General features: G+C 31.8%; 1 protein-coding gene across 1 annotated transcript in view; it reads right to left on the minus strand.

The window, feature by feature from the left end:
* The window catches only part of LOC143047308 (NADP-dependent malic enzyme-like), a 30,293-nt gene extending 16,355 nt beyond the window's left edge, over positions 1-13,938 (minus strand). Inside the window, exons 1-8 of the mRNA XM_076220348.1 lie at positions 13,803-13,938; positions 12,447-12,730; positions 11,881-11,956; positions 6,521-6,682; positions 5,799-5,902; positions 4,928-5,037; positions 4,009-4,106; positions 3,543-3,656 (exon numbers count right to left, since the gene is read on the minus strand). Coding sequence (XP_076076463.1) covers positions 3,543-3,656; positions 4,009-4,106; positions 4,928-5,037; positions 5,799-5,902; positions 6,521-6,682; positions 11,881-11,956; positions 12,447-12,697 — 915 coding nt within the window. The 5' untranslated portion in view covers positions 12,698-12,730; positions 13,803-13,938. The remainder of the gene's footprint in view (positions 1-3,542; positions 3,657-4,008; positions 4,107-4,927; positions 5,038-5,798; positions 5,903-6,520; positions 6,683-11,880; positions 11,957-12,446; positions 12,731-13,802) is intronic.
* Between the last annotated feature and the right edge of the window lie 1,098 nt (positions 13,939-15,036).

Raw genomic sequence — 15,036 nt, forward strand, 5'->3', positions numbered from 1 at the left:
GAAAAGGAATTTCAAAATGTCCCTACAACCAAGAACCCTTTAGAAAATTATCCATAATGGTTATAGATGCATATTAAAATAAAGGGCTGCGCTTTAGCGCATGATACGCCCGCTGCTCTTTTAACTTGTCTTTTATGCTTTAAATGAATTTATATGATCAACTAGAAATATATATACAAATCAAAAGGGATGTTACATTAATATATTCACCAAAGTTTCATAAAATCCCCCTTTTTTAGGTATAAAAATTCATTACTTAAGAAAACGTAAAATCTAAAATTTATAAAAATGAAAAGGGAGCTTATGTCAATAGATATAAACAATTTATCAAAGTTGCATAACATTTTGTGAAAGTGTTAGTTATTGTCCCAAAATTCGAAAATCCCCCCTTTTTTAAGCATACAAATTCATAACACGGAAATGTAAAATCTGAAATTTATAAAAATTAAAAGGGAGCTTACATCAATAGATATAAACAATTCACCAAAGTTTCATTGACATTGGTGAAAGCCTTTTTGAGTTATTGTCCGAGGTGTTGAAAATCCCCCTTTTTTTATGAATAAAGCCCCATAAATCCAAAACTTAAAATCTGAAATTTATAAAAATTAAAAGGGAGCTTACATCAATAGATATAAACAATTCACCAAAGTCTCATGGACATTGGTGAAAGCCTTTTTGAATTATTGTCCGAAGTGTTGAAAATCACCCTTTTTTTTATGAATAAAGCCCCATAAATCCAAAACTTAAAATCTGAAATTTATAAAAATTGAAAGGGAGCTTACATCAATAGATATAAACAATTCACCAAAGTTTCATGGACATTGGTGAAAGCCATTTTGAGTTATTGTCCGAAGTGTTGAAAATCCCCCTTTTTTTATGAATAAAGCCCCATAAATCCAAAACTTAAAATCTGAAATTTATAAAAATTGAAAGGGAGCTTACATCAATAGATATAAACAATTCACCAAAGTTTCATGGACATTGGTTAAAGCCTTTTTGAGTTATTGTCCGAAGTGTTGAAAATCCCCCCTTTTTTATGAATAAAGCCCCATAAATCCAAAACTTAAAATCTGAAATTAAAAAAAAACGAAAGGGAGCTTACGTCAATAGATATAAACAATTCACTTCAGTTTCATGGAAATTGGTGAAAGTATTTTTGAGTTATTGTCCGAAGTGTGGACGACGGACGGACGGACGGACAGACGGACGGACGGGCAACGGTATACCATAATACGCCCCGTCTAAAAGACGACGGGCGTATAAAAAGACCCCTGACCCACATTTAATAATTAAACTTCCCTTCCCACCCTTCCTTATACATTTTAATGGAATAGCCCTAACCATTTTTTTAACCTACTAATTCACAATGTAACAGCCTGAAGGAAGACTTGTCGTTATACTCGTACACATTCGTCAGATAAAGAGCTGCAGCCTTTTCTAAAACTGTAAATATGGGTGCTTAGGTTAGAAACAGAAAATACAAATTTTTAAGTCTTTAGCAAGTCCTGAAAATAAAGCTACAAAATCTTAAAACTGAAAGACAACCAACCATTACACCACAGTTTGTATGCAACAAAAAAGATCTTGAAAAACATGGTATGAAATAAGAAGTAAATCTAAAGGGTTATGATTTTGGACTTCACAAATTGTAAAAGTGTACGATAGTTTTTTAAATTGAGGAAGTATAAACATAATTGAAAGCAACACAATTTCAAAAGGTGTCAGAAGACAAGGAAAAGTTTTGACAGATAAAACAACATGAATATTCGATGTAAACCCAAATGTAGATATTATTTTCCTAATTTTGATTTATCTGTCAACATGGTCAACACTGTTAGAGATCATTGTGATTTGATAATTAAGTACTCTGTTGATGAAAGTAATAATTTTATGATATGCATTTCCTCATGTCAATAAAAGAGGAAATATGGCTAAAACTGGAATATTATGGTTTTGAAAAAAATGATGTCCAATACAAATAGTGAATAGAAAAAAATGTACATCATGTACATAGATAAAAATGTCTAGTGTTCAGTCAGAAATATAAATCTATACTGGGTTATGACAGAAAATAACTTGTGTGTGTTATTACAGATACTTTTATGAGTTGTCTACTCTTTATTCCTTAAATTTTCTAAATCTGTAATAACATACCGGTATGTTTGTTATTTGTAAAATTATTTCATTTATAGTGGGCTCTAGGGAACTCTTGAGACTTTGCGCAGAAACTAAATGCATAGCCTTGATAACTATTTCATGTATTTTTTTTATTGAATTAATTCATTTTTGATTAACCATGCTTAATCAATGAGACAAGGCTATTAAGGGATAAACTTAGCTGTGATAACAAGGCTTAGTTATTAAAGGAATGTAACTTATTATATAATACCTTTGGGAATTACTGAGAAACTTGCGAAGAACCTCATTACATGCTCAGGTCATTATTTCTTACAATAAATCAAAATACATTGTAATTAAGCATGATGTTTGTCTGAGCAAATGCTTTGAAGTGATATAGAGAAGCTGTGACAACACCCTTTTGTTATTACAGGCATTATTTTTCTGTAATAACATATTGGTGTACTATGTAAAATTGGCAAACTATGAACTGTTACATCTTTCAATAGTTAGGTATACATATAGACAAAAGTAATATCAATAGAACTTTTATACATTTTAACTAAACTAATGATGTATATTGTCCCTTTGAAACATGTAACATACATATGTTATCACAGTTCTTTGATTTTTAGTTCACAATAACAAATGTATGTTATTTTTCTGTAATAACCCTATAGATTTATATCCCTGACTGGTGTTGATTTTAACATTATTATTTAGATGTGATATCATAAAGTTCAATATTAAGGGCCTCATTTTGGTCAAACAAGTCCTATTCCTTTGAGACTGTTCCAGAATTGATTGACATTTTTATCAAAATTTAATAGGTGAAGATTTGTTAAGAAAGACAGCCTGAACAATCATAGAAAATAATCAATAAAACTTTAAGGATGTACTAAGGTGAGGTTTTGGAATTTGTGTCAAATTTTCGGACTCATTGGTGTTTTTCCATACAATACAATGTAAAATATTTTACGCCATAACACCCATTTATTTTATTATATAAGACTTAATAGCTCATAAAAGGTCATTTACCAAAATTTCAGAAGATTCTTGATTTTCTTTCTTTTGATTTGAGACTCAAATAATACCAATGCAAATTTAAGATAAAAGTCGAAGTCAGCCTTTTCCCGCCATATTTTAAATCTCAAATATCTCAAAAAGGAGATCCATGACCTATCAATATTTTTAGCTTATTTTGATCCTTAACAAATGCTTTACTGGCTTATAGTATCAATTTTATATTCTTGATTTATTTAATTTCACCTAAGTACATCCTTACTGTATGGCAGGGTAAACTATAATCATTTTGGTTTACCCCTACATATTTAGTCCCAGAACAGCTCTTTTGTACAGTTTTTGAATAATTCATTGATATTTTTCATTGTAAATCATTCCTCTGTACCTTAAACATATGTTACCTTAACAAGTAGTCCTCTTGAATCTACCATCCATATTCTGCTGATGGCCTCTTCATGGGAGACACCCTCATCTTCCATTGCTAAAGAAATAAGATGAGCTATCCCTATATTGGCCTGAAAAATAAAAATTCAAAAGTTCATTTATCAAAAAATATTTATCGGATAGTGTTAAATAAGATTTACATTTCTCAAATTTTAAGGTAATTAATTTCGAAATCTTTTCTTTTGACTGTATAATGTTTTATTAACTGTACAGTCTAAAGATTTTTTTCACTTTCAACCCATAAGAATCATAGACATTTTTACTTATGACTTTACAGTATATATAATCCTTGAGTCAGCTAAGTGCATAACCATATGCTTTTTTTTAATAAACTCATCAGCACTGCAAAATTCTGCACATTGTTAAATAGTTTGAAATTTTTGTTTATTATCAAAACCAAGAAAATATTTATAAAGAAATTACCTCGCCAGCTCCTTGGAATAAGTAAGTGTTTTCAGATAACTTTTTGCCTGTGATCCTCATAGAGGCAATAATACCAGCTGCAGCTACTGATGCTGTTCCTGTAAATATCGAAAATTCAAACTCATAAATACATGAACCTTATTATATTGGATAATTTCAAGCTGTTGTTATGAGTAATTAAGACATTGTAAAAGGGAGATCTAGATATATGCTTACAATTCAGAACCGTCTCAAATTTTGTCATAACTTAAGCCTGAACAAGAATGTGTCTATAGTACACGGATGCCCCACTCGCACTATAATATTCCATGTTCAGTGGACTGTGAAATTGGGGTCAAAACTTTAATTTGAAATTAAAATTAGAAAGATCATATCATAGGGAACACATGTGCTAAGTTACATGTTGATGTGACTTCAACTTCATCAAAAACCACCTTGACCAAAAACTTTAACCTGAACGGAAGAACGGACAAACGGACGCACGAATGGAGGCACAGACCAGAAACCATAATGGTCCCTCTACTATCGTAGGTGGGGGCATAAAAAACAAAAGATTTTATATTGAGCATGGAGAACTTTTATAATTACATTTGTTATACTGTTTATAGCTTCTTACGTCATGTATGTAGATATAAAGCAGATTTCATTTTTATCTTCAAGGACCTATGAAACCTCTAATCAATACTTCCATAAAATTTATTCACCTTTAAATCATGTACCTGGCTCTGCAGTGTACATGTAGTATTCCTGCTGATATAAATTTCAGAAAATTTGATAAATTATGTCTTACCTTTGTAGGACCTTCAGATGGATACAAACTCAGACAGACAGACAGAGGCATATGACAGGCATAAATGTATGAAACCCAATACTCTTTATTATTAGTAGATTATTTTCAATAAGAAAATTCCTGTCTTACCTTGAATGTCATCATTAAACATACAATATGTATCTCTATATTTCTCCAAAAATCTAAATGCATTATTGTTGGCAAAGTCCTCAAACTGAATCAATGTGTCAATTCCATATCTGAGAAGAAAAAGGGGTATGAAGTAATGGAACATTCAAATAAATATATCTCAATATTTACTAACAGTTCACCTCTTTTTCTTTGATTAAAACGTTTTTTTGAGAATACAACAAAAATAGGCTATTTTTTTTTGTTGTAAAATTTACTTTTTTTGCTGTAAAATTTACTTTTGTTTTTGCCATCATCAAATTTTAAAATGAAAATCAGTCCTTTTACTGCAACCTATAAGTTTTGAATGTAAAAATGTATGAGTGTAATCCTTTGAGAGTTCAAAGACATTAATATCTTTGTTTTGCTGCTTTAATGCTTTTTTAAGACACAAAATCCTATTTTGGAATAAGAGCAACGTCCCTACTCAACCTCTCACATTCAATTAAGTGGAATACCCTTTCTAAAGTATAAAGGAGATTTCATATTTAATAAACCACAACAGACCTAAGTTTGAAAATAGTTAAAAGCTTAATGGCTGGATTTTTTTCCCTCCAATACAAGTTTTAAATAAAATTTACATGAAGAATACGAACAAGAAAGTCTAAATGGGAAACCCCAGACTTTATAAAAGCATGGCATCCAGTTTGTATTTGTGGACAAAGAGGCAGTTCCTGGAGAGAACCATTGACCTCAAAATTCATGGCAACCAGTTTTTATTGTGGGAAGAAAACGGAATACCAGAAGAGAGCCACTTACCTTGAGCTCATAAATTTGAAAGATAACATTAGAAAATGTGTCATGAGTGCTAATTTACATTTGTTTATATTACCTTTTAATGAGAGCTTGCATAAATTCATCAATAAAGTCATCATACTGTTTCCCTGTTACTCTGGGATTTCTGTTACCTATATATAATGGATCTTCTTGAAGTTTCTGAAAAATTCACAAAAGAAATCTCTCAATTGAAAATACAGCCTGTGTAGTTCACCAGGTTTTATGCCTAGGGTCAACAATGGCCACTCTAATGACTCTGGAATTACAAGTCTGAAAATTTAAAGTGAGCTTCATTTCTGCTATTCCAATATTGTCTATAAATATATAATAACCTATTAAGGCAAACAAGACAGACTATGTTGACAAACAGATTGACAAATGGATCATTATTGTGCCTTCTCTGGAGCCATTGGCATTTATTAAAAATCATACAAATTAATATATCAAAAATGTTGAAAAGTGAAATTCTAAAAAAGGAAACAAAATCTGAAGATCTTGGAACAAACACCAATTTTTGTACAGCTTCATGTATATTTTCCAAAATGGTCATATTTTCAGGACATGACAGATGTTTTTTTTTTTATTTTGACTGAGACAGACATATAAAATCAGTTTTTCATTTTATGTTATTTAAGGCATTTTAATAGAATGTCAATTTCTACATTTTACAAGCTATTAATTGGTTAAAAAAATACAAATGGACATTAAAGTTTATAATTATTGCAGGCAATTTCCAAAAAATATTTCTGTCAATTTTGGTTTAGAATACCATCATACCTTATTGTTAGTTCCTACATCCAGCATGACTGGAAGTGTGTGTTCTGGTGGTATTCCTCCTAAGGCTGTATACAGAGCTAGCTTTCCTACAGGTATTCCCATCCCATAGGCTCCCAAATCTCCTAGACCTAAAATCCTTTCTCCGTCTGTAGCAACTACAGCCTATAATGAAAAATACCAAGATGTACTCGGTAGGAAAAATTAAATCTAAGAAAACTTCTTCATGTAAGTGTGGTTGGATCCTAAAGAATTTAAAAAAATGAATGTTACAGGATGCTGTTACCAAGTCTCCTAAAATTAAAGAACCTTAGTGAGCACGCTCACATACCCCACGTTCCCACATTGTCATTGGAGAAATTAAATAAGTATAAGAAAAAAAAATTGTATAAGAAAAATACTGAATAATAATTTCCTGTCAATATACACATCTACATAGTATGTCCTTATTATGTACAAAATTTCATGAAATTCTGTTGTGTGTTTTCAGAGGAGTTGAGATGACAAACTGTTGCAAAAGTACATTGAAGCAAATAAGTTCAAAGGGGCATAACTCCTAGAAAAAAATTGAATCGTAATTTCCTGTTGATATGTACATCTACGTAGTATGTCCTTATTATCTACAAAGTTTCATGAAATTCTGTTGTGTGGTTTCAGAGGAGTTGAGATGACAAACTGTTGAAGTAGTACCTTAAAGCAAATAAGTTCAAAGAGGTGTAACTCCTAGAAAAAAAATTGAATCGTGATTTCCTGTCAATATGCACATCTACATAGTATGTCCTTATTATCTGAAAAGGTTTCATGAAATTCTGTTATGTAGTTTCAGAGGAGTTGCGATGACAAACTGTTGAAGTAGTACCTTAAAGCAAATAAGTTCAAAGAGGTGTAACTCCTAGAAAAAAAATTGAATCATGATTTCCTGTCGATATGCACATCTACATAGTATGTCCTTATTATCTGAAAAGGTTTCGTGAAATTCTGTGGTGTGGTTTGAGAGGAGTTGCGATGACAAACTGTTGCAGAAGTACATTAAAGTAAATAAGTTCAAAGGGGCGTAACTCCTAGAAAAAAAATTGAATCGCAATTTCCCGTCGATATGCACAACTACATAGTATGTCCTTATTATCTGAAAAGGTTTCATGAAATTCTGTTGTGTGGTTTGAGAGGAGTTGCGATGACAAACTGTTGCAGTAGTACATTAAAGTAAATAAGTTCAAAGGGGCGTAACTCCTAGAAAAAAATTGAATCGCAATTTCCCGTCGATATGCACAACTACATAGTATGTCCTCATGATCTGAAAAGGTTTCGTGAAATTCTGTTGTGTGGTTTGAGAGGAGTTGCGATGACAAGAAACAGGACTGACGGACGGACTGACGGGTCAAAAACATTATACCCTCCGCAACTTCGTTGCGTGGGGTATAATAAATTCCTCATAGGTACAAACCACTAAGGACTCGACCTATTGAATAAATTGAAAAAAAGATTAAGGTCAAAGATCAAGGCTACGATCATAATTAAATTTGGCAATCAAGGTGTATTTTCTTAGAATTGCATCTTGGTGAAAACTATTGACACTTATAAGTGTTAAAAAACTAATCCAATAGCTTACACCAATCAAAATGCAGAGGTAAAGGCAAATGGTGGCCCCAAATAAAGTCATAATGCATTTGACATGCAACAAGTCATAAATGTCCAGAAGAAACATTTAAGGCGGCTCAAAGGAGAAATCTTTTAAACATTTTTTTTTCATTATAAATTTATTTATTACACTATTAATTGTTACTTTATCATAAGGTACAAAAGTCAACTCCAAAAATAGATTGTTTTGGCCCCAGATGACCTTTAAAATGTTTATATCATTGAAAAAGCTCCAAATTATCTCCCTTTGGTGAAAAATGACATTTTTTTTAATTAAAATTTATAATTTTTAACTCATCAGTGACCTATATTTCTTATTAAAATTTTCAAATAAGCTGTACTTAAACTAAATAATTATAAAACTTAGATGATTTCTGGAATTTAGTCTTTTTTTAATTTGAAATTACCCATATTTCTCCTATTTAAAGTTTAACAGACAAAAAGTACCTTAACAAAAATGCATGCTTCTTTCGAAAGCAGATTGTGAGCTTAAATTAAGTGACCCCATTTTTTTGTTTTTCTATCAAGTATATGATAAAGATCATTTATAGAAAAAAGTAGCAAAATCCTATATTTAAAAAATAAAATGTTGTATACCTGCGAGCCCCATTAATCATAATTATATAAAGTTTAGATTAATAGGAGTAATAAATTGAACTTATGAAATTTTGTTCACTAAAAAAAAGAAAATGGAAAGACTGAAACATTTTAAAATGAGCAAGTTTTACAAGGAATACATATGGAGCCTGTCATTTCCAAATAATATATGTAGAAATGGCAAACTGAAGTCGTTCATATCCCTGCACTTTTGTCATCATTTGGTGGATTTGGTGGATAGTTTTTTCATTGGCAATAATACCACATCTTTTTATTTCAAATTGAAAAAGTAGAAATGCTTAAGTCCATGTTTTGGTTTATATATGAAATCACAAAAATCACACTGATCCAAGCTAAACTAGAGGCTCTCAAGAGCCTGTGTCGCTCACCTGTTAATGTGTTTACTGATGTCGGCCATCTTCGTTGGTAGGCGGGGTCATTAGACACTTTTTTTTTAAATAGATACCCTAGTATTATGATTGTGGCCAAGTTTGGTTAAATTTGGCCAAGTCGTTTTAGAAAAGATTTTTATACAAGTTACAAAAATGACGAAAAGTTGTTCAATATTGACTATAAAGGGCAATAACTCCTTAAGGGGTCCTCTAACAATTTTGATCATGCTGACTTATTTGTAGATCTTACTTTGCTGAACATTATTGCTGTTTACAGTTTATCTCTATCTATAATAGTATTCAAGATAATAACCAAAAACTGCAAAATTTCCTTAAAATCACCAATTTTAGGGCAGCAACCCAACAACAGGTTGTCCGATTCAACTCAAAATTTGTGAGGGGATATATCTTATTCTGATGGACATTTAAATCTTGAAAGATTTGCCCTAAATGTCTTAGTTTCAAAGATATAAAGCAAAAACTGCATTTTACCACTATGTTCTAATTTTAGCCATGTCGGCCATTTTGTTTGGCAGGCTGGGTCATCGGACACATTTTTTAAACTATAAACCACAATGATAATTGTGGCCAAGTTTGGTTAAATTTGGCAAAGTAGTTTTGGAGAAGAAGATTTTTAGAAAAGTTACAAAAAATGACGAAAAGTTGTTAAAAATTGACTATAAAGGGCAATAACTCCTTAAGGGGTCAACTGACAATTTTGGTCATGTTTACTTATTTGTAGGTCTTACTTTGCTGAACATTATTGCTGTTTACAGTTTATCTCTATCTATAATAGTATTCAAGATAATAACCATGATAACCAAAAACTGCAAAATTTCCTTAAAATAACCATTTCACAGGCAGCAACCCAACAATAGGTTGTCCTATTCGTCTGAAAATTTCAAGGCAGATAGATCTTGACCTGATCAACCATTTTACCCTCTGTCAGATTTGCTCTAAATGCTTTGGTTTTTGAGTTATTAGCCAAAAACTGCATTTTACCCCTATGTTCTATTTTTAGCCATGGCGGCCATCTTGGTTGGTTTGACGGGTCACGCCACACATTTTTTAAACTAGATACCCCAAGGATGATTGTGGCCAAGTTTGGTAGAATTTGGCCCAGTAGTTTCAGAGGAGAAGATTTTTGTAAAAGTTTACGGACGACGGACGACGGACGACAGACGACGGACGCAGGACGACGGACGACGGACGCCAAGTGATGAGAAAAGCTCACTTGACCTTTCAGGTCAGGTGAGCTAAAAAAAGCAATGTGTGCAACTTCATGAAAAATAATTTGTGTAGGTTGGGTTGAATTCTGTAGTTGCTGATTAGCAATGCGAGATTCTAATGACTACAGCCAATGTCAACCGTAGTTATCCCTTTTGTAACTACAGCATTGCAAACATGCAACACAAAAATCATCACTATTTTCTAAATAAAACCTGAACTAGTGAATCAGATTTTTTTTTGTATTTTATCTACAGATGTTCAAATGGTTCAAAAAGCATGCCCGTTTCTCTTAAATTTGCTTGTTACCTTTGGTAAAGCCATATGCTGAAAGAATATGTCATACATGATCAAAACTTAAAGCCAGTATCTAACAAGAGGCTGTCACAACGACAGCAAACCGGATTTATTAATATTTATTTGTGTCCTGGCAATATCACAAGAACCATTACTGATGAATGGTGAAAGTGAAAATCGTCAATATCAAATTTGACCTCCATTTTGTCATCAGTATCAACATCTTAAAATTTGAAAAGCTTATAATATTAGATTGAATAGTTCATGAGTAAATGCAACAACGTGAATGGAAACGCCATTTCACAATCTTTCAAGAACCATAACTCCTGATCAGTAAAAGTCAAAATCGACTTTATTGAACTTGACCTCTAATTTACCATCAGTAACAACATATAAAAATTTCAAAAGCTTTGGTTGAATGGTTCATGAGAAAATGCACGGACACGACTGGAAACACCATTTTTCAATCTTTCAAGAACCATAACTCCTGAACGGTAAAAGTCAAAATCGTCATTATTGAACTTGACCTCCATTTTGTCATCAGTAACAACATATTAAAATTTGGGAAGCTTTGGTAAAACAGTTCATGAGTTAATGCACGGACAACATTTGATTGCCGCCCGTCCGCCCGCCGTACATCCCCAAATCAATAACCGACATTTTTGTCACAAAAATCCGGTTAAAAATGAAGTTATTGTGAAGATGAGAACCATGTAAATAATAAATGAACCTATTCAATGTAGATTTTAAAATGCTAAAATTACATATCATGTATACAGTAGAAAACACAATTTTATTCTCTTAGTCTTAAGTTTATTCATTTTTCCTAAAAACAGATGATCAGAGAAGTGTATTTTTTTTTCACTTTGCAGGTTTCAAAAGAGAGGTGAAAGATAACAAATTCAAACTTATAAGTAGAAAATAAACTGACTAAGCCAGGAGTAAAAAAGAAAAAATGCCAACAGACAAACAATAATACACAAAACACAACATAACTAAACATGAACCCCACCAAAAACTAGGGGTGATAGCAGGTGCTTGGGAAGGGTAAGCAGGTCCTGCTCCACATGTAGCACCTGTCGTGTTGCTCATGTTAGTATAAACCTGGTAATAAGTCTAATTCGATATGTCATGTTCATGACATTAAGAAAAGTTCTCGCTTATAAGTTGCACACTTAAATTAAATGTGTGTTTATATGTACACTGTCCTACCTCTACATTCTCTTCTGGCCAGTTACAGATCATATCATACAAATGTCCAGCATCATGTATAGACAAGAATAGTCCCCTAAAATAAAGAAGTATAAATATATTTAAATGTGATACAATTTTATAACCACTTGGAGTTTATGATTACATAATTGTTTCTTTTGAGCAATTTGAACTTTTTTGTTGTTGTCATTATTGTATGTCTTTTTGAATTAGGTTCCATTTCGGTTTTTGTGGTTGATGTGGTCTTTTAATTGTCAAATATTTCAGGGAATTCCTGTAATCATTTATATGAGCCAGTACCTGTGGATGTCTGTGAAAATATCTTATTGGGTTAGCATATCAAGAAATTTCGATGTGGACTGAAGACTTTTGGTACTCTTTTGATTCATTTACAAATTCTTGATATACTTGTCAATTTATGAAAACTTGATAACATTTGGCCATGGACACTGCAAATTTTCCACCCGTTTTTTGGTTTTTTATGGTCCAAATGTCATGAATGTTGGGTTGATGTATCATTCACATGACTAGCTATCAAATCTTACTGACTTAATTCATCAACAAACCTAGGTTTCCTATATAATACACCATATTGCTGACAAGCTTTTCCAACAGTTGGTGTGTAAACGATTGGCATCATTTTCTCTGTGTATTGAGTCAGACATCTATAGAACAATTTCTCGTTTCTGTCGGACAACGACATCAAATAGGTGTACTTGTCAACATCTGTTGGTCTCTCTTCAAAATTTTTCAGCACCCTTTTCATCTGTTGATCTTGCGTAACCACGGCAGCAGGGAGTAATCCATGTATTCCCATTAACTGCCTCTCTTTCAACGTAAAAGCATGACCCTTAAAAATACAAATGTACAAATTAATTGCTTTAGTTTTTAAACTGAACTAAAAGTTTATATTTTTGGAAAAAACATGTCCATCAGTTATCATTAAAACTTCACTTCTAGGAGAATTTCTTAGGACCAAGAAATATATGTACAATTGTTTATTTCACAATAATTTTCAAATAACCTGACTGTCGTGTGTCAGATTAGAAAAGAATGATTAACATGATTGAGACAATTTATTTAAGCTGGGAGAGATGTAAATGTAGCAAGTAATCTAAGAGGTCCCACTAAGTAAATAAATCTGAATGACTAAGGGACTTAACTACATGTAAGCCAAAAATCTGTTTACCATGTTTACCTACATGTATACAATGTACCAGTAAATAAAGCACACTTGTATAATCCTACAAGTCTATTAATATTAATTCTTTATGTAAATCAAAATTATGTGTACACATGGTACAAGAAGTACCTGTGACTGAATTAAGTTACAATGAAAAAGACATGTTTAATGAAGTACTAGAAATCACCTCCCCTTTTTGGTGTTTTTTTTTCTATTACTTCGACAAGTTATATGTAGTGTGTGTCTGTGTGTTAGACTGTTTTCTGTTACTCTTTTCCATGATTTTGTCAGGTTATTAATATTTGACTTTTGAAACTCCCTTTAATCATGTTATCATCTTATATAACTTTTCAATATTTATTTCTAAAATGCTACTGTGGATTTATAAGCATTGCTATAAATTTCCGTGGATTGAGGAAACCTTGTATTTGTTCCGTATGTTCTATTTCCTGATTTTATCAATCTCAGCATACAAAGCCTTAAAAAAATTGTAATTCATTGAAATTCTAAATTTAAGGTTCACTAGTGGCGGTACGCACAAAATCAACAAAACTTGGTCATGTTGGTACATATCCAACAAATAATATTTATAAATAATGAATTCACAGTATTATGATTATTTCATTTCTAAGAAGAAGCTGCCTAAGAAGGGAAATAAGACAAAAATGTAAGAAGACTAAGTATTGTACATCTGCCACGCAAGGAAAATAGGAAATTGAAGGTTTTCATTAAACTCTACCTTGTTAAGTTTTGGGTTCCTTAATATTTCAATCCCTCTAACTCTTGAATGATTGATAAGTTCTCTTTTTTCTTTTGGAATCTTGTATTTCCCAAATACATTATGGCTGGTTGAAAAGGCTGCAACTGAAGGTACCGAAAATCTGTCAATAAAAATACAATATTACAGCACATACCAAAGTTAAACAAATGAGAAATGTTTCATTGATACTTACTGTACAGAGTATACCTGATCTGAAAGAACCTCTCCAGGACTTGAAATTTATTAACAGTCTGCAGTTGACAGTTTAAATGGAAATTGAAAGAGGCAACTACAATGTAACAGTCTTGTTTTCAAAAGATTTTATTTTTTTCAGCCAATTTCAGTGTTTGTATTGTCATGCTTCTGTAACATGCATACTAAGCATGATTATATTGGCCTTGATAAGTATCTACTTTATTATATTTCTACTACATATTTTGTTGTTTGCAGCTTCAATATTATTATAAATATATTGGCTTTTAGTCAAATTTTATTTCATATTTCTTATATCATGTACATGATGTATATATATTTATATGATGATGAACTTATCACACTTGTACACCCTTTTTCTTTTCTATTTTCACGACTCCTGTACACATTTTCATTATTTAAAAGGGGCACTAGGGCCTAAAATAAAATATTGTTTGGTTCCCCAATCCCGACCGACCCTGCAAAAACAGTGCTACTCATAAAATTTTATTGTCAAAACTAAGTCAAATATTATTATATTCATTTCCAATTTCCTGTCTTGCCAGAGTGTACGATATTGTTCAAGCTTTTTGGAAAAATAAAATTATTTCCCTACCTACCTACCAACACTTGGCTTGGCAGGGTCGGGATTGGGGAAACAAACAATATATTAATTTAGGCCTAGCTACGAGATATAAAAAATCTAAAGTTTGATTTTTTTTTATCAATCAATAATGAAAGTGAAATAGTGAACTAACAATTCGCTTTTTGCAGCCAAAAAGGTTCAATTTTGTCAAATAACGTGAAGAAACATTGATAATTAGGTTTTCACTTGCAAGTGAATGAGTCGACCTCTTTAAGTCCGTATTCATGTGAACTTCAATTTAACCCCTAGTTGGAGATTCACAATGTCATCATTGTACGTGTACTGGTTATTTTAAGAAAAATAATGTCAACAATGAAAGTGAAACTACGGTTAATCATTTGATTACTAATTCGATGCACATAAAATATTCTTATA

The sequence above is a fragment of the Mytilus galloprovincialis genome, chromosome 10 (assembly GCF_965363235.1).
Source record: "Mytilus galloprovincialis chromosome 10, xbMytGall1.hap1.1, whole genome shotgun sequence".
Taxonomy (NCBI): domain Eukaryota; kingdom Metazoa; phylum Mollusca; class Bivalvia; order Mytilida; family Mytilidae; genus Mytilus; species Mytilus galloprovincialis.